Source organism: Phycodurus eques, chromosome 1, assembly GCF_024500275.1.
Source record: "Phycodurus eques isolate BA_2022a chromosome 1, UOR_Pequ_1.1, whole genome shotgun sequence".
Lineage (NCBI taxonomy): Eukaryota > Metazoa > Chordata > Actinopteri > Syngnathiformes > Syngnathidae > Phycodurus > Phycodurus eques.
This window is the reverse complement of record NC_084525.1, coordinates 26,422,136-26,443,857: the sequence shown is the minus strand read 5'-3', so window position 1 is coordinate 26,443,857 and position 21,722 is coordinate 26,422,136. Positions and strand designations below refer to the sequence as shown.

Here is a 21,722-nt window from a genome sequence, read left to right as displayed (position 1 = left end):
AAAAATTAAAATGGAATTTGGGAATTTTGCATGGAACTTTTGTGTAACATTTGGGACGTTCAAGTTACCACTGTATTTAAATGTATTTAAATTACTCGGACTCTTCTCAACACTGGGTCTTAGAATGAAAGATATTAGGTAGCTCAATTTATTTGTCACAGAGCAATGGACCATGGCAATGATGTATTAATCATATCATACGAATACTACTGGACCAGCCAGGACACCTCTCATCTTGCTTTTTTTGCATTATGACAAACACCTCATCCGTGCTGTGGTGGACTGGATACTCGTGGTACAGGTCTGAATGTTGCACATTGCTTGGGGCGGAGGTGCTGACTTGACTCGCCCTGCTGAGGCCCCCGGAGCTAATTACGGTCGGCTAGTTTGTGTGTGTGCGTGCATTTGTGTGTGTGTTTTCTATGCCAGTGGGTCCAAAATTCAGACATTTGACACACCTCTCGGTCACCAGTTTTCCCAACGCATACAAATGCTCAGTCTTGGTACACTTCTTTGACTTCTTCTTTTCTACCAGGCTCCCATCACCCAGGTGAATAAGAGCACGGTGAGAACAGCAGAACCTCGACGGTAAGACCACCCGGCCTCATGTCTGCCCCGGCTCCAGCCACTCGGAGGTCTGCGTCTGGCTCTCGCCGGTAAGTCGTCAACAGACTAATTCAGTTCTCAACGAGCTTCTACACATTTACACCTTTTATACCACGAGTCGGACATTTCACGAGTTGTATCATACCTGGGGAAACCTATTTGTCGGTCCATGACCCAGATAGTATGGTGTGCAGTGCAGAACTCGGGACATTTTGATGCAATTATGATATTTGTTACATAAATTTGATGTCACTGAAGTGTTTCATTTGAACTGGAGGGCAGTTACCATAAAAAAAAGCTCTACTCTGTGGTTTAGAACGATACTACATCACACTGAGAGATGTTTCCAATTTGGTTACCTCCTTTAACAGCACAAGAGGGTAAAATATTAGAAACAACTGCATTGCATCTTTTGCAACAATAGAAAGTGAAAGTGAAGCATGATTATCTTTGAAAAGGCAGCTGTTTGAAGTGTTTAATTGTGCAGGTGCTGAAGTAAAGAAAAAGCAAATAATTTGGAGGATGCCTGGTGGGATTATACAATGTGATCGTTTATGACCGTGCATTTCTTGTTTTGTTTTGTTTTTGCATTATTATAGATTTCAGAAAACAGATTAAAATTCAGTCCACTGAGCACACTGGTATACAGAATACAGTAAGCCTCACCCACTAAATGAAAACAACTTTTTTCACTGCGCACGGATTTGTAAACTACACACATTCCACTTGCCGTGCTGCCCCCAATGGTGCGCAAGTCTTGCCTGACTTGTTGGATGTTCAATTTGTATATGTTACTGCTGTATTTGTGCTACCAGCTGTTGGATGGGTTGAAATGACAGCAATAATGTTGCTAATCTAGGTAGCCTGTTTATGGCAGGCCGATGTTAGACTAATGATAATCGCAGTGCCCATTTGTTACAAATAAACAGCTTGAAGCAAGAATACTGCCTGGATTAAGTGGCTGGAGAAAGGGAAGTCTAGGCCTAAAGCTACTGCCCCCGAAGCCCGACCTCGGATAAGCGGCGGAAAATGGATGGATAGATGAATATTTGAGTATAATGGCTCTCACCATGGTTTGTTGGAATCCTAAAGCTTGAGAAATGGCTTTGTAACCCTTTCCAGACTGATGGTCGATTACTTCTCGTCTGGTTTTGAATTTCTTTAGATCGTGACATTTTGGTGCAGCTTTTTTTTAGATCTTTTGGCTGACCTCACGTTGTCTAAATCATTTCTTGATCGAACAGGTCCGGAGGTAATCAGGCTTGGGTCTGGTCAGTGAAAATGAACCGTAAAATGGGCAATTATTTTTGACACATGAATAAATAAAATCACCTTTTAAAAGCAGCATTTTATGTTTACTTGGGTTATATTTGTCTGATATTTACATTTGCTCGATGACCTTAAGCATTAAAGTGGGGAAACTACGCAAAAAAAGAATTTGAGCAGAGGGCCAATTCTTTTTCATGGCACTGCATCTGCCCAACTAAGCAGTGCACGTTCATAGGGGGGAGAATACAGTGCAGAATACAGTACAACGATGAGAGAGAAAAAAATGACAAGACCTAATGTAGGAAATGAACAAGTGGCAGCAGCACAAAGTAACACAGAGGTGAAAATAATGCTTGTGTCACAACAACAAAAATCTCCATTTAATTGCCTTTTTCACATGAAAGACAAAAAGTGGTCGGGCAAGAGGCACATTCTTTATTCCAAATGTAAAATGTATGACCTGGTGTGAATATACTGTGCCAAAGTCGAATACTTTTGTACATTTCTGGCAACCTAAACATTATTTTAATGCCTCATTCAACTATTCGTTAATATTCCATGAATAAACAATGCTTAATTAGATGTGTTTCGTTTGCGGTTCAGCCGCAACACTGACTCAGGCCTCTCGCAGCCTCCTTTAGATTGACTCAGCAGTTTGTCCTACTTGATTTGTTTCTGTCCAGTCACACACATCATGTCAGCAGAGGAGTTGTGGCTTTGATAATGTGATGAAAAGTTTGAAATCTGTCTGGTGGTCAAACTCCTCCTACAAGCTGACCAATAAACACCAAGTTTGTTTGAAATGATGTTTTTCCTAAAGGTACACTATAAATTAGATTTATTTTGTAGAATAAAATAAATACAAATTTGCTCACCTTTGCTCGAGCTGGTCGTTGTTCATGCAGTTCTTAAATGACTGTGTACATTGTTACATATTTGTCTAGCAGGCATGTGGCGGTGTGTGGCGCACTCGTTGCAGCAATGCGGGAGTCGTGGTTGTGTTGCCATGGCAACAAGCATCTCCAGATGGCTCAACACGTGGCTTTGGTGCTCTCCTCTTTCTCGTCTCTTTTCCCTCAGATTCAACCCTCTGAAGGCACTGCAGCCCAAACGTCGCTTGCAGCAAATACTGGCCTCCTCGCCCGTCCCGGTCCCCAGGCCGGAGTCCGGGTCGGGGGCGGCCGCACCAGCTGCCACGGCGCCAGTAGTCATTCCAGTGCCGGCGCCCCCTGCGTGAGAAACCCCTCAGTTACCCTCTCAGAGAGCATGCCCCATAGCTGCTGCAGCTCTGGCATGCGTTGTAACCACTAAAACAACCACAGCAAGCAAAACAACACACAACACATGCGCTATCACGCTGATTGTGCTACCACGCTGATCTGGGATCAGGGTTTCCCCCCTCAGACTGTACTGATTGGATGTGTATTCTTTTCTAAGATTAGCATCCAATATGTAAAAACTCAAATGAAATAGCAACAAATTGGGACAAATCTTCCAATGGAAGCTGCCATAAGACTCATCCTCCCAAGTGATCTGCTCCAACAACTAAAATGAGGGAAACCTTGAGCCACATTGTTGATCTGCAAGAGGTAGATCAAGCATTTTGCTAATGCTAATGTTTGTGTTGAGCGGCTTCATGCACAGTCTGAAAAAAGGCTACATTGTGCCGTGGAGACAAAACTGTGATCACTGGTGCACAGTGGCGGTTTTTCATAACATGTTTCAAGGCAGAACTCTGAAGGCAATTAAGATTATGCTCCACCACACAGAGGAGAAAGGACACACGAGTAACACATAAAGGAAATTACTGAGACAAGTTTACTTTCTTTCACTGCTCTGTATTCAAAATACAATTCAGCAAGATTTTGTTTTCCTCCCCTTGCCCCAGATCATCACTGTCCAAATCCTATACAATTAGGTTCAAAACTAGTAATACCCACAGTATGAGTTGACACTTGGCTTTGGTTTTCTGGTCTATTTTCCCTTAGATTCAACCCTCTGAAGGCACTGCAGCCCAAACGTCGCTTGCAGCAAATACTGGCCTTCTCACCCACTTGTTTGTCTATATGTGCCCTGCAATTGACTGGCAACCAGTCCAGGGGGTCCCCCATCTCTCAAGTCAGCTGGGAAAGACTCACGACAAATCAGGAGCATAAGCAGTACAAAGAACAAACAATGGTTTTGTTTCTTGATTTTTCCATGTTGACAAAAATGCCCAAAAATATTCATACTCGTTCTCGGTACATGCATAGTCAATGTTTTACGTTAATTAAAATGCTCGAGATTATGCGAGAAGTAATCAAGATTCTTTAGAGTGGTGCAAAAGATTAATCGATTTTTTTTTATGATATTAAGTAGTTGTCATTAATCTCTCTGTGACTCTAACCCAGCATCTTAGTCTTTTGCTGCTTGCTTGTCATTTCCAGCTAGAAGATACCCATGCAACAAATACAAAAATCACTTGAACCTAAAATTTGGCCAGGATATGAATCATTTGAGGGTTGTTTTTTGTTTTTCCTTTTCATTCAAAACTAAACATGCTTTTTATTGGATGGCAATAAGGGGCAAAGGGAAGTAATAACATTTTGTTGCTAAATTTTACCATGAATGCAGTGTATCAAATAAATGGAGTCACTAACGTCTCATAATTCTTACAGTGCTGTCTTTGGAGTTATTTTCTTGGCGCATGTAAATCTGGATTAGAGAATGTGTTCCTACCAACTCTCCCGGTCCTTTCTCTTATGTGTGGCGCAGAGGAAGACTTTTGTTATACTTCAGCCTCAGGAACCAATTGCTCTCTATCAGACCAGTTTCTTTTCATTTAAAAACGTCACTGCCGGTGATCACTGGTTCGCAAGAGTTGCTCGGTCAACTCTGCTCACATTTGGTGAGACACTGAATTACTTGTAACATGCATGGTAGCTTTCGGATTGCTATTAACCAGCGGTATTTTTTCTTCTTTTTTTCCCCCCAGACATTTTGTCTCTCATGGTGGAATAGGGCTTAGCACGACTGCCTCACAGTTCTTATATTCAGATTTATTTTATGATTACAATTCACCCCTCTTTTGTGGCACATCCTGTGAATAACCTTTATCAGATTTGATGGTTTAGTCACAGACTTCCCAAAAGGTATTATGATTTTCTTTCACAAATGTGAGAATGAAATTGCATTAAACAATGAAATTTACCTTGCCTGGCCGGGCAGCTCAGCACTCAGTGTTGACGTCATGGGGGGCATGAAAAACGGTGTTAATCATTTGGATGTAGTCATGTCACTTCCTGTTGAATCAGAATCAGAATCATCTTTATTTGCCAAGTATGTCAAAGACACACAAGGAATTTGTCTCCGGTAGTTGGAGGTGCTCTAGCACGACAACAGCCATTTGACAGAAAATACTTTTGAGACATAAAAACATAGTACGGAGAGTCACTGAGCAATGACTAGTAATGTAGTAATGCCAGTACATTTTTTATTTTTATTTTTTGGACAATTGTGCAAATGATGCAGAGTCCTCTAGCAATTTAGAGCAGTTTGAAATAACTAATAGAGCAATAGTCTGATCCAGTGACCATTGTGCAAATGGCGCAGAGACTTCTCAAGCACATGAGTGGCAAGTATTGGTCAACAACAGATATGCAAATAGTGCAGCGTGGCGAGACGACTACAGTGAGTGCAAGAGTAAAGTATAATTGGCCCGACAGAGATGTGACAACAATCTCATGACAAAATTGGCAGCATGTTACAATGGAATTGTAAGTTAACTGTTTAAGAAGTTAATGGCAAGAGGGAAGAAGCTATTGGAATATCTACTACTTTTAGTTTGCATTGTTTGATAGCGCCTACCTGAGGGAAGCAACTGGAAGAGTTGGTGACCAGGATGTGGAGGTTCCAAGAGGATTTTGCATGCTCTTATCAGCATGCAAGTCCTCAAGGGTATGTAGGGGTGTACCAACAATTTTTTTCAGCAGTTTTGATTGTCCGTTGCAGTCGGAGTTTGTCCTTTTTATCCAGACTGTGATGGATGAACACAGCCCTGATTCTATGATTCAGCTGTGTAGAACTGCCTCAACAGCTCCTGTGGCAGGCCATCCTTCCTCAGAAGCCGCAGGAAGTACATCCTCTGTTGGTCTCTGCTAGTCACCTTTTTGAGGATGGAGTTGATGTTGGTGTCCCACTTTAGGTCCTGAGAGAGTGTAATTCCCAGGAACTTGAAGGTCTCGAAGGTTGACACAGGGCAGTTGGACATCGTGAGGGGCAGCTGTGGCGAAGGATGTTTCCTGAATTCCTCGATCATCTCTACAGTCTTGAGCGTGTTCAGCTCCAGGTTGTGTTGGCTGCACCACAGCTCCAGCCGCTCCACTTCCTGTCAATACGCAGAGTCGTCACCGTCTTTGATGAGGCCGATAACTGTGGTGTTGTCTGCAAGCTTCAGATACATGTATGTGGTGGCCATGCCATGTTTTAAGGGAACACCAAAAATTTGGTGCCTCCACAGCATATACAAGAAATTATTCTCCACTCTGAGAAATGCGTTTTCAGAGCATAGATGTGCAATACTCAAATCAAATAAAAGGGCCGGTTGGTTCAGCTGGTGTTTGAGAGATGTAACCCGAAACTGCACAAACGAGTGGGAAGATATCGGCCGGTTATAAAACACTAAATGGTGCGTGGGCGAGTATGTTTTGATGGCTACGTGAAATTACTGACTCTCCGGTTGTTGTTGAAATGCATATAATTCAATGATTTGAGCAGAGGTGATCATGATTTTGATCTTATTTTTAGGTGCTCGTGTACAAACTGTGAATCATTGCCACTTGTAGTCGGGAGTCTTTGTTTTCTATGAAAACACACACGTGCACAGCTAGCTTGCATCTGTTTCCTAGTGTAGAATCTAAGCAGTTTGCATTGAGTACATTATAAGAATGCGGCCTATAATATCAATACATAATTTAATCGATGTTCTAGGTCAATAGGTAAACGTGGGTCCACTGTGTCAATTCAGTTCAATGCTTCATATTCTTGTTATACTGTATGTTTGGTGAGACTCCATATGACCAGGTTTCTAATTTGACTCACCCAATGCCTTTCAAGTTTTGCTGCAGCCATTCTGGTACGCTTGGAAGCTCCCATATGTGCGCTGGTTCTAGCTTTACATTCCCTCTGTCGCTTGAAAACTGTTGGTACTGGTATCTTTTTTTAGCTTCTTCTTGTGCTGTACGCTAAATCCAAGGGATTCTTGGAGTCCAGGTACTGTTTCGAAGCAGTCCTGAGTGAAATGTGCACTACACAGCACCTAGTAGGCTGTGGGCTCTCACTTGTCCCACATTCTCTGGACTTGTCTTGTCCATTCCCGCTTAAGTTGGGGGCCCTTTGTGAATTGAAACAGGCTAACCCTCTCTCCAGTCCTGTTGGAACATCCTGCAGTTTTGGCATCTTAACTTGTCTGGAATACAACTACAAGCTTTGCTGAACTGCTACCGCATTAGCTCGTAAACATTGCAACTTCCTGTCATCTGCTGATGTCACGTGTCAAACCGGAAGGGGCAAAGTCATCATTTAGGGTGGCAGATTTGAAAGCAAAAAGCGATAAACATTTGACTACTTCAATGTAATTCTGTTTGATGACTATGGTAATTTATATATCAAAATAAAGCCTATTTTTTGTTCATGACAGACGTATATTTCAGCCGATCCGTCTCATCTTCCCTTTAACGTTTGCTTGTGTGCACGTGTGCGTGTGAGTTTGTGCGCGTTGTTTGAGCGGTAAAATGTATTGTTCCTGCATCACCCCCAGATCCCCCATTGGTGCTTCTAGCCCAGTTTTAGGGGTGCTGATTTGAAACAGCCCGTAAATGAATTTAAGCACCCCTAAACCTCTGAACATAGAATCACCCCTGCACTTCGCAAAGTCCCAACCCTGAAGCGCCGACTTGGCCAATCACAGCTCAATACAGTCTTCAACAGATATCTGACACTTTCCTGCCGATGTTCCATTGAATCCAATGACACACTTCACCATTTTCCGTTACTTTTCTATATGTTTTGCTCTTATAAAAGGTAAATGTGGTTTCATAACATTATGCTAAGAACATGAGGCCCAGTTACCATCCACAGCACTAGCAAGTTGAACCAGCTGAGCTAAGAAGGCTAGCTACGTGTTCCTGATCGCAACGTTTGCAAAGAGCATCCATGGTAAATTATTTAATATGGATACGTTGGAATTTCCACAAATATCAATTATGTGTAGTCAGACATAAAGGAATGAGGGGCTAGTTACTTGGTCATGAAAAATTAATACATAAAAATTTTATGTATTACAAGAGGGGGGGAAAGATAATTTACTGTACACTAATGATAATTATCTATTAGTTTGCTAGCTCTTTAGACATGCTTCAGTGATATCCATGGATTATTTTTTTTTTTCTTTGAGGAGCAGTTTTGCCAATCATTTATTGATTTGAGGAGCAACTTTCTAGTGTTGAGGAACAATTTTTTTGCAGGTTAATCACACAGGACCCCGAAACAGGGGTTTTATTAAACAATAAAAATACAACAATATAATGGGGTAGTTGAACGTAGGGGTGCAGCTATGGAACATTTTAGTACTCGAGTATTCTTCAAAACCCTCTTCTGTTTGGGTACATAACCCACTTTACTCATTATTCCTCTCTGGCCACATTCGCCACGTTTTTCAACTTGTGTATGGAAGTAACGTCAGTGTTGGTAAAGTTCTTTTTCTACGCAAACTAGTTCAAAGTTCAGTTCACCATTCCAAAAATGAACTAGTTCATAATACTTTTTTTTCTCTCAATATGGTGTTGATGTTTAAATGCATGTTGCCACCCATTCATTCCACACTAATAGCCAGCTCCAGCATTCACTTAAAATCTCAAAAACATGAGGAAATCGTGTTGTTTAGGGTGAGAAATTAAAACAAAAGCGGCCTTTTGTCCTTTATATATATATATATATATATATATATATATATATATATATATTAGTTCGTATGTGTGCGTGTGTAAAAGATGTGTTATTTGGTAAAGTAGAGCAACCCTGTTTTACTGGCTCAAATATATAAAATACAAAAAAAAATTGGCAAGTCAGTGCCCAACTAGAGTTTTACCAAGTACCGATACCAGTACTGTACTAAGGTATTTTGACGTCAAAAATAGCACAGTACCAGTTTTTATGAGTACCAGTAGAAAAAAATAATAATAATAATTATGCGACAGTGTTGAATTCATAGTGTCCTTAAAGGCCAGTACTCAAAAAGCCGACAGTCAACCAAGGACTGCCCATCTTCAGACAAGTTCTGTGCACGCGACTGTGTGGAAACTGGGACGGTGAAACGGCTTCAAACTGCTGACTAGTTCCTGCGGACACGTAAGTACGTGTTAGCCACCTCAGCTGTAACTTCAGAGTCCACAGCTCACGAGGCTATGTGAGCAAAGTCCGTGTTATGCAGTGGATTCTGTGCTGTTAGGGAAACTCTACAGCATCGATAGCAAACCCGGTTAGGGAAACTCTACAGCATCGATAGCTAACCCGGATACAGGCTACACTCCGGAAATTGAGGAGTCTGAGAAGAATAAAAATCCAACGAATGCAAAAAGAAAATCACTTATTATCCGAGTGAAGCAAAAAGGTCCACTTTTTGTAAGTCTCATGACTACGTACGCAATGAATGACAGCACAGCACTGAGTGGGTGCGCAGTGTATTGTTTATAATGGGAAAAATCAAATGCCGTCAAATACAAGAATACTGCACACTAAAAGCTTGAATAAAGCTTGGAAGCTTAAAATAAACAGTATTAAGAATGAGTAAAGTACATGTAAATATAGAAATAATTAATATAGTCATGGAAAAAATATTAGACCCCTTGTTTCTTCAGTTTCTTGTTCATTAATGTCAGGTGCAACTAAAGTTACCTTTTTTAGACAAATATAATGATAACGAAAATAGCTTATGAGATTAATATAGAACTAAGATAGCCATTTTCCATGGTTTTCTTAGTAATAACCAAAATTATTTTTAATAATGCAATTAAGCTTTTGTAGTCTTCAGATGAAATGCCTTTAGTGGTACCACATATTACAATAAAGAAGAAATTATCTGGGGCTTTATGCCCCTGGAAGGGTCACCATTGGCAAACAGGTTTTAGGTGAGGGTTCAGACAAAGTAGGACTCAAAGGCCCCCTTTGACATTAAAAACTATTGAACCACATTTCCAGAGAATCCTTCCCCTCTCAAGGGTGGATTCTCTACCACTCTGGAGTTGCCTACAGTGAGAGGCCCCGACCCGGTGTGGTCATACTTATTCCGCCTTTACGTTGTGATTCACCCCAGTAGACAAAATTGTAGCCTCCCTCCCCTGTCGGATGGGTGGACGGGTCCTGAATGTTGTTCACCAAACACCACCTTTTATGGAGATATATATATATATATTATAGATAGAGAGAGAGAGAGAGAGAGAGAGAGAGAGAGAGAGAGAGAGAGAGAGAGAGAGAGAGAGAGAGAGAGAGAGAGAGAGAGAGAGAGAGAGAGAGAGAGAGAGAGAGAGAGAGAGAGAGAGAGAGTGTGTGTGTGTGTGTGTGTGTGTGTCACTGATGGTGTAGTTGTGCACTCGCCTGACTTTGGTGCGGGCACCGTGGGGTCAGTTCCCACTCAGTGACGGTGTGAATGTGAGTGCGAATGGTTGTCCGTGTCTATATGTGCCCTGCGACTGACTGGCGACCAGTTCAGGGTGTAGTCCGCCTTTCGCCCGAAGTCAGCTGGGATAGGCTCCAGCGCCCCTAACCAGGATAAGCGGTGTTGACAATGGATGGATGGATATATATATATATATATATATATATATATATATATATATATATATATATATCCATCCATCCATTGTTAACAAACCATATTACTATATATATAGTATAGTATATATATGTATATCACTATATATTTAGTGAAAACAAAAAATATAAAATATATATATATATATATATATATATATATCCACACACATATTCTAAAGAAAATTATAATAATAAATTAAAAAAACGTCATATATATGATAATGCAGGCATTGATCAAATTTTTTAAACAAACTGACATGTTAGGAATGGGCTAACTTCATGATTACACCATTTTTCAAGTTGATTGTATTGTTTTGAAACAATAAAATTTAATATAAAGGTTTTTTTGTCAGTTTTCATTCCACTGCTTTTACTGATGTTTTAGTGTTTTGTTGTAGTCTTGTTTTAGTACCGGTATCGAGGTACTTTATGAAGGTATAGTATCCAAGTCAGAATTCTGGTATCGTGACACGCACTATGCCCAACATAACTGCAGTTTATGGAACAAAGTTGCCCATCACTGATAATTGTACTTTTCTGTTTCATGTTCTCTAACAGGGGTCGACAACCTAAAATATTCAGAGAGCCATTTGGATTGTCTCCCACCGAAAATAAATAAATAAACAAACACCGGGGAGCCACAAGACCCTTGCCAATGCTCTTTTTGTTTGTTTGTTTTGTTTTGTTTTACCTTTATGTATAAGAAATTATAGTGTGCTCCATTTATTGACTCAGAGAACACAACCTTTTATTTCTGCATTAAACAAATGTTTTGAACTCTTAAAAAAGAGGCTTGGTTGAAGCTTACTTTAAAATATAATAATGTCTATTTAAGTCCTTGTATTTATGAAATTTAATTTACAAATATACAACATCCAAAAATTCAAAGCAAACACAAATTATCCACATTCAGCGAATCAAAAATGCCTTCTGCTTTTGTGTTCTGTCATTTTGTCTCATGTGGCGCGTGCAGTCAGATGTCAACTTGAATTAAAAAATGAGTATTTCACTTAATGTAAAATATGTATTTTTAAGATAATAGCCAATTAAAATTCTCTCTGGTTAATGTGATTTTTGCTCATGAACCTTGACGCACAGGATTGGCAAATCAGGGCAGTAAGACGCTACCTTCATGTTCACGCGATTCGAAATTGTCATCTTTAAGGCTGTTAGCGATGTTTGTTTTAAATATAGTTCATGTAGCACGCAGCATTCAATTTTCAGTTTTCTTCAGCAACTTCTTTCTTTCTGTTCTTCTTTTCTTTTCACAATGTGGTTTATTTTGTGTGATGCGGATTTAACTATAGCATCACAGTGACGTAGCGGTTATCACGTTTGCCTCGCAGTCAAGAGATCCAGGTTAGAATTTCTGTTTTCTCCAAGTACTCCAGCTTCTTCCCACATCCCAAAAACGATAGTTCTTAGGTTGATTAAAGATTGAATTGTCTATCAATGTGTGTTAATGGTCATTTGCCTATATGTGGCCATCATTTGATGGCTGACCAGTCTAGAGTGGATCCTTTTGTCATTCCCAAAAGTCAGCTGAGATAAGCTCCAGCTCACCCATGACCCTAATGAGGAAAGGCGATTTAGAAAATGGATGGGTAGATAAACTCAGTGGCATGAAGCACGTATTTTAGTGAAAATAAAAGGCTAAACAACATTAAGAAACAGACTTCCCATGATGGTCTTTCCTTGACCCAAGAATTTGAAAACTTTATTGAAGATGACTTTCTATGCTTTTTGTTGACTAGTAGTTATTATATTCCGAACAGTAGTTTTGTTCTTTTTTGTCACTGATGGTATAACGGTTCACTTACATGATTTGTGCAGCCATGGTGTATTCAATTCCGAATCAGTGACGGTATGAGTGTGAAAGGTTTTCTGTCTCTGTAGTAAATGTGCCTTGTGATTCACTCGCGACTAGTCCAGGGTGTAGTTTGCCTTTAACCTGAGGTCACTTGGGTTTGGCTCCAGCTACCCCATGACCCTGAACAGGATAAGCGCTATAGAAAACAAAAATGGATGGATGAAAAAACTTGTGTCACTCTGAAAGCTAGGACGAAGCCGGAAAAGTACGAAGTCGACTGTTTTTTTTTGTTTTTGCATTTTGTTTTTGAACAACGTAAATAAAAGTAATTTATCTGTCATATCTGTCGAAGCAGAATGGAGTCACGTTTGTCTAACTTTTGGGGGGACCGTAAAAATGCTGCCATTATTGCAAGCCTGCGATTCTGTCAACATTGCTCTCTAAAACATGCTGAACATCCCTTGTGAAGGAAGTGCGATGCAGAATGTTGTGAGTGTCTGTAAAATCACTTGACAGACTGTAGATGTCCTGGCAATCAACAATTAGATCAGGCCTCTTTGCTCTGACAAAGCTTTTAGAAATTGCCTCTCGTGGGTGCACTCGTTTGAGTGCATCTCGAGGTTTAGCCTCTGGCCATGTCCACACAAACACTCGTCTTTTTCTAAGTGTATTGCTTACTGTACATGTGAACACGCTGTAGAGTACAGAAATGACTGACATCTCCTTTGTATTATTTTATTTGTCAATGCAGCAAGACCTTCTCTGCAGGCCTAAACACCATCAGAAGCCCTGACCTTCATTTGCAACCTAAATTCTATTATTTGTCTCATAAAATTGTCTTAACTTACTCTCAACAGTCTGTTCTCTTCATTTGGTAGCGTCTCTCTTGGCTGCTCTGCTTCGAGTATGTGTACAAGTAGATGCTTGAAATTTGTTGTACAAATTTCTGCCTTTGTGCGCTGCCCAGGGCCCTCAGAATCAGTCATGGCCGACCGATGTAACTTAAACTACATTGGCAATGGGACTTTTTTCACCAATCAGATGTCAAATTCAGCTCACACCGGCACAATAACATCCGTATCTTTCCATTCTCCAAATAGATGGTCAAAGCAAGCCAAGTACAGAAAGACCAGCAAAACACATCTGTACACTCTACACACATGATTGATTCTACACTGATCCAAATGATGTACGAGGCACAGTTGGCGTGCTGTTATATTATGTTTTGTATAATATTGATGGCTTCTATCATTTATATGTGATAGTGGTGGTATTAAGAGGTGGATTATGTCAGCTACGTTCCCACTGAAGGACCAGGTACCAAGTGCTCGGTCCACCACTGATGTCAAGTGTGGTATTCCATTATACAGTCAGATCAGATTATTATACTGTTACCCACAATTCATGGTTGTTACCTCCACCAAAGCGAGAGCTTAGTTTTGTGCAAGTGTAATTTGTTGGATGGTTGGTTAGCTAGCTAATTAATTACTAAGATTGCATTAACTCGATTAAAACATTTTCACAGTGCATGGGCTATGGAAGAAACCACAACATTTTGGTGCAAATATAAATAAAGGTGCATATCATATTTATTTTTACTCTAAGCTGTTACAGTCCAGGCGGCACGGTGACCGACTGGTTAGAGCGTCAGACTCATAGTTCTGAGGACCCGGGTTCAATCCCCGGCCCCGCCTGTGTGGAGTTTGCATGTTCTCCCCGTGCCTGCGTGGGTTTTTGTATTGAGTACAAGTGGAACCACCAGATTCGACAGACCGAGATGCAATTGAAAAAAAAAAAAAAAAAAAGTTGCTGAGCACTTTGTAAACTATAACGCCACCTATAGAACTGCTTTGGCATGCTTGTAAATGCGTTTTCACAAGATTTATTTTTTCCTATAGATTTTATACTGTAAACCTGTTGTGAGGTAAATAAAACTGTTTTTTGTAAAACACTTGTGTATTTATGGACATAGCACAAATGAATCATTGTGTAGTAGCATGTTCATCACATTGTCCAATCTCCTGTGTCACCTAACACCTTGTTATCTCTGCCTGGTGTGTCAGGTTTGACTATTGCAGGTTCATAGAGCTAGACTACGTTCCAATGGAGACAGGTTACATGGTGTCAATGCGCCCGACTAAAGGCTATGCATCCACTGCAAAAGGACACACCACCACCAAGTCTCCGGACCGGCATAGTCGTCCAACAAACTCCCCCTCTACCCCTCGTTCCCGGTCTGTCCAGAGCCCCTTCTATGTGGTCCACACTCTGTAGCATGGGAATGATGTGACACATCGTACTGTGTGAATGTTTCATTGTGTTGTTGGATTGTGTGAAGCACAAGTGGAAGGCGTTACCACAGCCTCATATCCAGTCTGATCTGATTTTCAATTTCGTTTGCAAGTCCTTCATAATGAATTTTTAAACTACAGTGGACCCTCGGTAACTTTAACGCGTCTGCAGTCAATTCCCCCAAAGGTTCCAAGAAAAAATGGCTTGGTTATTGGGATTACAAGTCCAAGGGAAAAATAAATCAATAAATAAGAAGAAAGAAAACAAACATACAATTATAGAACTTAAAAAGTAAAATACTCCACTTTGTTTTGTGCTAACATAACTACTACGACTGTATAACTATTAACTACTGTTGTATACCTACTTTTAGGATGGTGAAAGGTCAATGCCTGCAACTAATTAATTACATTCAAGAAGCAATCACAAAACCATACAAATTTATGGCTTTTGGGATTGCGAAACGGCAACTCAGTGGTAATTGGACTGCAATAAGTGATGAGAATGGTTAAAATACCAATTACTGGTCATTGTTTGGTCAATATGGGAAAATATCTCGACGCTTCTTGGAATGAATCGTGTTTGAAACCCGAGTGTCCAATGTATTTCACTGACTGATCTTGTCTTTTTTTTAATTTTTAGCCCATTTCAATACATGTTGTTTTTATTACAACTCAAACCCATCCCAAAGTGTCCTTAGTTCAACTGTGAAGGCACAAATGCAGTTTAGTGGCAACACTTTAGCTTATGTATGTGTTTTTGTGCATTTCTTTGCCTCTCTCGCTCCTCTCAAGTGACTCTTAATTGTCACTTGGCACTTATTTTTTGGGGGTCAACAGCTCACAGTTGACCATCACCTGGTTGTCTAAAGGGTGCTTTTACAATGCGGTAACAAAATTTCTCCTCTTCTTTTTTGGAACCAGGCGGTCACCTGCAGCCCCCAGTATCAGAGATCCTTACGGCAATGCCTCCCTCAGTAGCAGCAGCAATTCCGGCTCTTGTAAAGGCAGCGACTGCAGCCCAACCAAAGGGTAAGAAGATATCTTCCTCTACAGACTATATACAACCTCATGCTCTGAACTGTATTGGTGAGGTGTCCAACCGAGGGACTATGTCTTAGAGCTTGCTGAGAAACAATATACCCCCATTGCAACTAGAGGAGGTGGCCGGAGACAGGAACTCCTGCTGCTGCCCACGTGGCCGAGACCAGACTAATGGGATTAAAATTGATGGACTATAGATTCATCCATCCATTATCTGAGCCACTTATCCCCACAAGGGTCGCGAGAGCGCTGGCGCTTATCCCAGCTATCATCAGGCAGGAGGCGGGGTACACCCGAGTGACACAGCTGCCCTGTGGCAGCATGACGGAAGCGTGACTGCCATTCTGCGCCTACGGCCCATCCGACCACCACCAACTAGCCAACCACATTCATTCATAAGCAATGTGGGTTCAGTGTCTTACCGAGGGACACTACAATGACATGCGCTTGGGCGGGAATAAAAAACGGTCACACTCCGGTTGCAGGCCGTACACTTACCCTCTGGACCATGTCGCCCACAGTCTTTGTTTTACAAATATTTCTGAGAACAATATGCACCAAAGGTCCAAATATACTGTACATGTTTTTGTAACCATTGAAGACAGTTTAGAGCCTTTCGAAAAAAATCTCCAAACATATGAACCAAAGTTCCCAGAGAGAATCAATGCAAGCACAATATTCAAACTCAGAAACCAATCTGAACCCAAAAACATAAAACCAAACCTTTTTGAAAATATATCAACAGTTTGTTTTTATGCACTTGTGTCCCATAGACGTCACCAGAAGTACATATCATGTACAGACAACCACGGTATTCGGCCTCCACCACCAGAACAGTACCTTACACCTCTGCAGCAGAAAGAGGTGTGTATCCGGCACCTGCGGGCCAGGCTAAAAGAAACCATGAACACACTGCAAGACAGGTTAGCATTTAGAATTTATGCCAGGTTCTTTATTTCTACCTTTACTCTCTAAACTCATTCTACTTCTTTTTTTCTTTGGTGACGTTTTTTTCCATTTGACCCTCTTAGGGACACAGAGATAGATGAGTTGAGAGAAAAGCTTTACAGGATGCAGGAGGACTGGGTGGAAGAGGAGTGCCACCGCGTGGAGGCTCAGCTAGCCCTGAAGGAGGCTCGACTGGAAATCCAGCAACTCAAACAGGCCGTGGACACAGTCCGTGACAGGTTAAGCGATGCTGGAGGATTCAGTGGAGACATAGGAGTCCAAAAGTACTTTCAAGACATCAACACTCAAAACCATAAGCTTGAGAACCTCTTGCTCAACATGGAGTTAGCTCAGGTGGGATTAGTCAAGGAGGGGGAAGCCATAGCAGGCCGTCGGACCCGTGTTGGGGGTTCAGCACCAGCGTCAGTGTCTGGGGAAAGTCCAGGGGGAATACCACAGCCAGCAATAGGAGGAAGGGGTTCTTGTTCTTGTGATGCTTCACCAGCCCGTTCTCTGACCCGTAGCTCCACCTACACCAAACTGAGTGATCAAGCGGCTAACAAAAATGGCAGTGGCGTGGATTTTCCTTGTCTTTCAGCTGACGGCACGCAGGACAGTGGCTTTGTGTGCTGCGGGGAGAACAGTAGTGTCCCGAGTCGGGCCGACTTGCTCCTAGAGGCCGCCTACCTCTCAGAGGAAACAGCATCATTGCTCAACTCCTACGCACAAACGTTTTCCCACACCACACCCAATTCTTTACCTCATATGTACTCCCAAACCTTACCTCATTCTTTCCCTCACAAACTGTCACACTCAGTACCCCACACCATGCCACACTCTGCCACCTATGAGAAGCTGTGCTCGGGCGAACGTCTGTCAACATTTCGTTGCGGTCCAGGTGGAGGTGGCTGCATGAGCCACCCCTGCTTGTCACACCATCACCTGTACCTGCACCCTCTACGTGAGACAGGCATTCAGACCGAGAGCTGTCCCATCCCAGCAACATCAGGTTGCCTGTCAGACTTGGATACGATTGCTGAACAACGTACTTTCCGATCCCAAGCCTGCAGCCCAACTTCAACTTGGATGTCCGATGAAGGAGAAGAAGATATAGACTCAATCACCACGACCACTTCTGTAACCAGATCAACAGTCATGAGCATAGCCACAGAGCCAATTCCATTCTCCAAGATGCCACGAGTTAATTCCATACCACGTTCTGCCACTGTGGCCTGTTCCATGGAGAGTCCTTTGTATGAAGGCAAGGATTGCACAAAGGAAGTTGCAGAGCAAGAACCTGATGCCGTGGATAATCAGAGCACAATAGCATTAGTCCAACCAACAGAAGTACAGCTAGAGACGGAGGCAGAAAAACTGGTGGGAAATCAGGAAGAATCGAAGGAAGTAGCAGAAACAAAGGAGGGTCTATGGATTGTAGAGGACAGACCAGGTGGAAACCCACTGGAAACAACCAAAAGTAACAACATCCAACAAACTGATGTCCAAATTCAGATACAAGCTCCAGGATGGAGCCCATGTAGCCCAGAATCCCCACAAGACGTAGAGCAACCTTACATCTGCCAGCCAAAACGATCTATTTCCCACGAGGAGGGAGCCGGTGTCATTGTTTTGGGGGTGGAAGACAGCGATGATGACGAGGAGTCAGAAACTGAAGAGCAAGCCGATGGTGGTGCAGCAGGAGAGGAAGCAGAATCCACTTCTGCTTCTAAGCCAGTGCAGAAAAGCTATTGGAGTCGTCACTTTTTGGTGGATCTGCTAGCAGTGGCAATCCCCGTGGTGCCAACAGTGGCATGGCTGTGCCGGGGTCCGGTTCGAGACAGACAGCCCATGTACCACTTTGGGTCACTGCTGAGGGGCTGCTGCACAGTGGCCCTGCACTCGTTGCGCAGGGGAGGGGGGCTGAGGCATTACCCAGCGGGCGGGGGGGACCTTGGTGGATCTCAGATGTGAACATACGTTCTCATAAAGTCCCTCCGTTAGGATGTTTGACCATCACTATATGGCTTTTAATTCGAAAGAGTCTGGTGATATAGTAACAAACATCCTGCCCTGTATACTCCATTGAAAGGGATCTTCAGGAAGAAGAAATACAGGATTGTGTGCATAAAAGATTAAGTGTGGATGGGTTGTTACAACCATTGGTCCAAGGCTACGGACTGAATGTGCTGATTGAACTGAATAATCAATTCTTGGATGTTCAATGCTGATTGTTTAGTTTTGAAATGCAGGGAAAACTTTCAAGATGTGTTGCTTGGTCAACATTGCTGACTCATCAATGACTGGAACGTGCACTTAGTTAGATATGTACACAAAATACCCTTTAGAATATGTTCAAGGATGTGTACCAAATTGTCACATGTAGACAAACTAAAATCCATTCATTGAGTCACATTCCAAACTTATGTCTCACTTGTCCTTAACGTTAATAAGAACTCCATATTCATTATCAGGAATCATTGGGGTTTTTCCACATCAAATGCTGCAAGGTTGCAATGTACTGTAAACAAGGTCAGTCAGAGGTGTGACACTGAAAACACCATATACCCATTTAGAGGCTTTGCAAATGGTATTTAAGTCACATTTCCACCACGCAGTCTAGTTCAGGCCACTTCAGCTCACAGTGGTACTGTTGGGAACAGTAAATGCAGATGTTTCTTGTGTTTCCAGTGAGGGGTGTCATGATGAAAGTGATTTTCTGTGTTCTCCCCGACATTCTCGTCTTGCCAAAGAACACTCCTGTCGAACATTTTTCGATATTTTAGTCAATAAGACTTAAGAGGTCTACAAATGATTTCGAAACTATGATCCTTCTTTCAGCCCAGCAACAGTCACTGCAGTGTGTCTAATGTCAGTCTTTCGATATCCAGAGCTCCCAAATGTTACGGAAGGGGGGTGGGAATACAACGTCCAACCTTACCGGCCAATATGGCGCTGCAGGAAGTGAATTTCTATAGGCTGGCATCTGGGTATCTTACCACTAGGGATGGGAATTGATAACATTTTTCCATTTCTGATTCCATTTTCGATACTACTTAATTATTCGATTCTCCAAATGACAAAGCATCCAGGGGACTTTGAATAGATTTTTTAAAAATAATAATTTCATGTATAAAATGAAACAAAAAACGCCCACTGAATATTATAGCCTGGCTTCTCACGATCATAGAAACATAATATTAATATATGCACCCTGAACACTAGTGATGGGTGGTACCAGACAATTTTGATTCGATACAATACCGCTTACTTTTTGGGAAATGCTTTTCAATACCAATGCCGATACCAGTACTTTGTGTGAATTGTTTTGTTTTTACCCAATGATAATATAAAATTCATTATCTGCATCATGGACATAAAGGTTAAAGAGCCTCTTTATCATATCATACCTAAAATGCCACTGAGCATGATGCCTCTCTCGTAATCCACACACACGCACACAAACACACACTTAATTTAAATAATACACGGTGTGTGGTTTAAATGAGGCTGTAGTGTCCATCACGACTAATGTTAAGATTACAGATCATGAGTTGTCAAATTTCAAACAGTCGCAAACACAATGCTCATACCTTGGTACACTTTGCCTTTTCTCAAACTTTCCAGATGAGACCCCTATCTGGGTGCTGGTTTTGTTATGCTAGTCTATTTGAGTATGTATTTGCCTTTGTCACATGACCACTGAGCGTGACACCGGTATTAGATTACACCAATTGTACATCACGAGGGTGGGGGGTGGAGCACCAAATCCTGCATGTAGTATGTTATCCTAAGAATTGTCAAAGTCACACATGCACTTTTTTCATTTATTAATTAGAAGCAATACTTTATGAGCGTCGTACCCAACTGATACTTGTGAGAGTATCGATACCACGGAATCAATGAAGCCGTCACTACTGAACACACCCTGCGTATCTTGCAGCAAGCATGTGATGTATGTTCTTCTGCCCTTCTTGAGCATGCTTTAAGCTGTTTAAGGACACCCCAGTTGGAGTTTACAGAAAACCTAAACGCAAAACCAAAACAATTACACACATTGTATATTTAAATACAAGACACACATCGTTTTTAGAGATCACCAGCTTAATGCTAACACTCAATGGAAAACCCTGTTGCCCTATTGAAAACCCTACAGACATAACAATACTCTCAGGCATACAGCATATTCTTTCTAATCTGTGACAAACGAGTTTATTAAACTTTTTTTGTGACCACTCTTCTTTTAGCTTACAGTAAACGCGTAGCTCAAGCATTACTAGGAATCTGACGTGTACGTTTTGACTGCGTTAAAATGCATCTTTAAAGTGTTATTTTGTACAGAGTTTAATAGTTAAAGTTGTGTTGTTTTTGGCCATTTAGAGTTAAATTAATATCGTTTTTAGTCGTGTATTTACTGCTGCCTTTGGTGGCACTCTGGCACCCTTACTTGAAATGGTTAGAGTGATGTAGCCCATTAATACCACTTGCAGGCCTAGAACTCCACAAGTCTCAGCTGGTCCACACATTGCTTGCGCTTTGTGGTGTGCACAATAACGCCATTGAGCCAAATAGGATTGATAAGAAAATCACTTGAAAATTCAGCAAATGGTTCTGTGGAATTGTTAACTTTAGAATCGGTTCTCACCTATTCTCGATTTTCCATTCCCATCCCTACTTAGGTTTTCGCTTCCCATCTCTATTTACCACTGTGGTCAGTACACCAGAAGGGTGCCAAAAACTACATGGCATGTTAGGGTACCATATAGTACAGTATGCTTTTTTTTTTTTTTTTTTATTTGTCTGTCGATTGGTTGACAGAGGATTGTAATTTCCATTTTACAATGGGAATAGAATGTGAACTGGCTCACATTACCCTGTTGTTATTTTTGCATTTCTTTTTATTCTTG

At 41.5% G+C, this 21,722-nt stretch overlaps 1 protein-coding gene across 1 annotated transcript; it reads left to right on the top strand.

Moving 5' to 3' along the window:
• The first annotated feature begins 341 nt into the window (after window positions 1-341).
• snphb (syntaphilin b) lies at window positions 342-18,789 on the top strand. Its single transcript, XM_061699074.1, has 6 exons — window positions 342-656; window positions 2,956-3,108; window positions 14,599-14,769; window positions 15,751-15,858; window positions 16,644-16,793; window positions 16,902-18,789. Exons 1-6 carry the CDS (start codon window positions 607-609, stop codon window positions 18,787-18,789), a joined length of 2,520 nt encoding a protein of 839 aa, XP_061555058.1. The 5' UTR covers window positions 342-606.
• The last annotated feature ends 2,933 nt before the right edge of the window (window positions 18,790-21,722 follow it).

Bases quoted from the DNA above. Each gene is read 5' to 3' on its own strand.
- snphb (XM_061699074.1), top strand. From the start codon at position 607: ATGTCTGCCCCGGCTCCAGCCACTCGGAGGTCTGCGTCTGGCTCTCGC. The intron at 3,109-14,598 runs GTGAGAAACCCC...CTGGTGTGTCAG, and splicing joins CCAGTGCCGGCGCCCCCTGC to GTTTGACTATTGCAGGTTCA. The intron at 15,859-16,643 runs GTAAGAAGATAT...TGTGTCCCATAG, and splicing joins GACTGCAGCCCAACCAAAGG to ACGTCACCAGAAGTACATAT.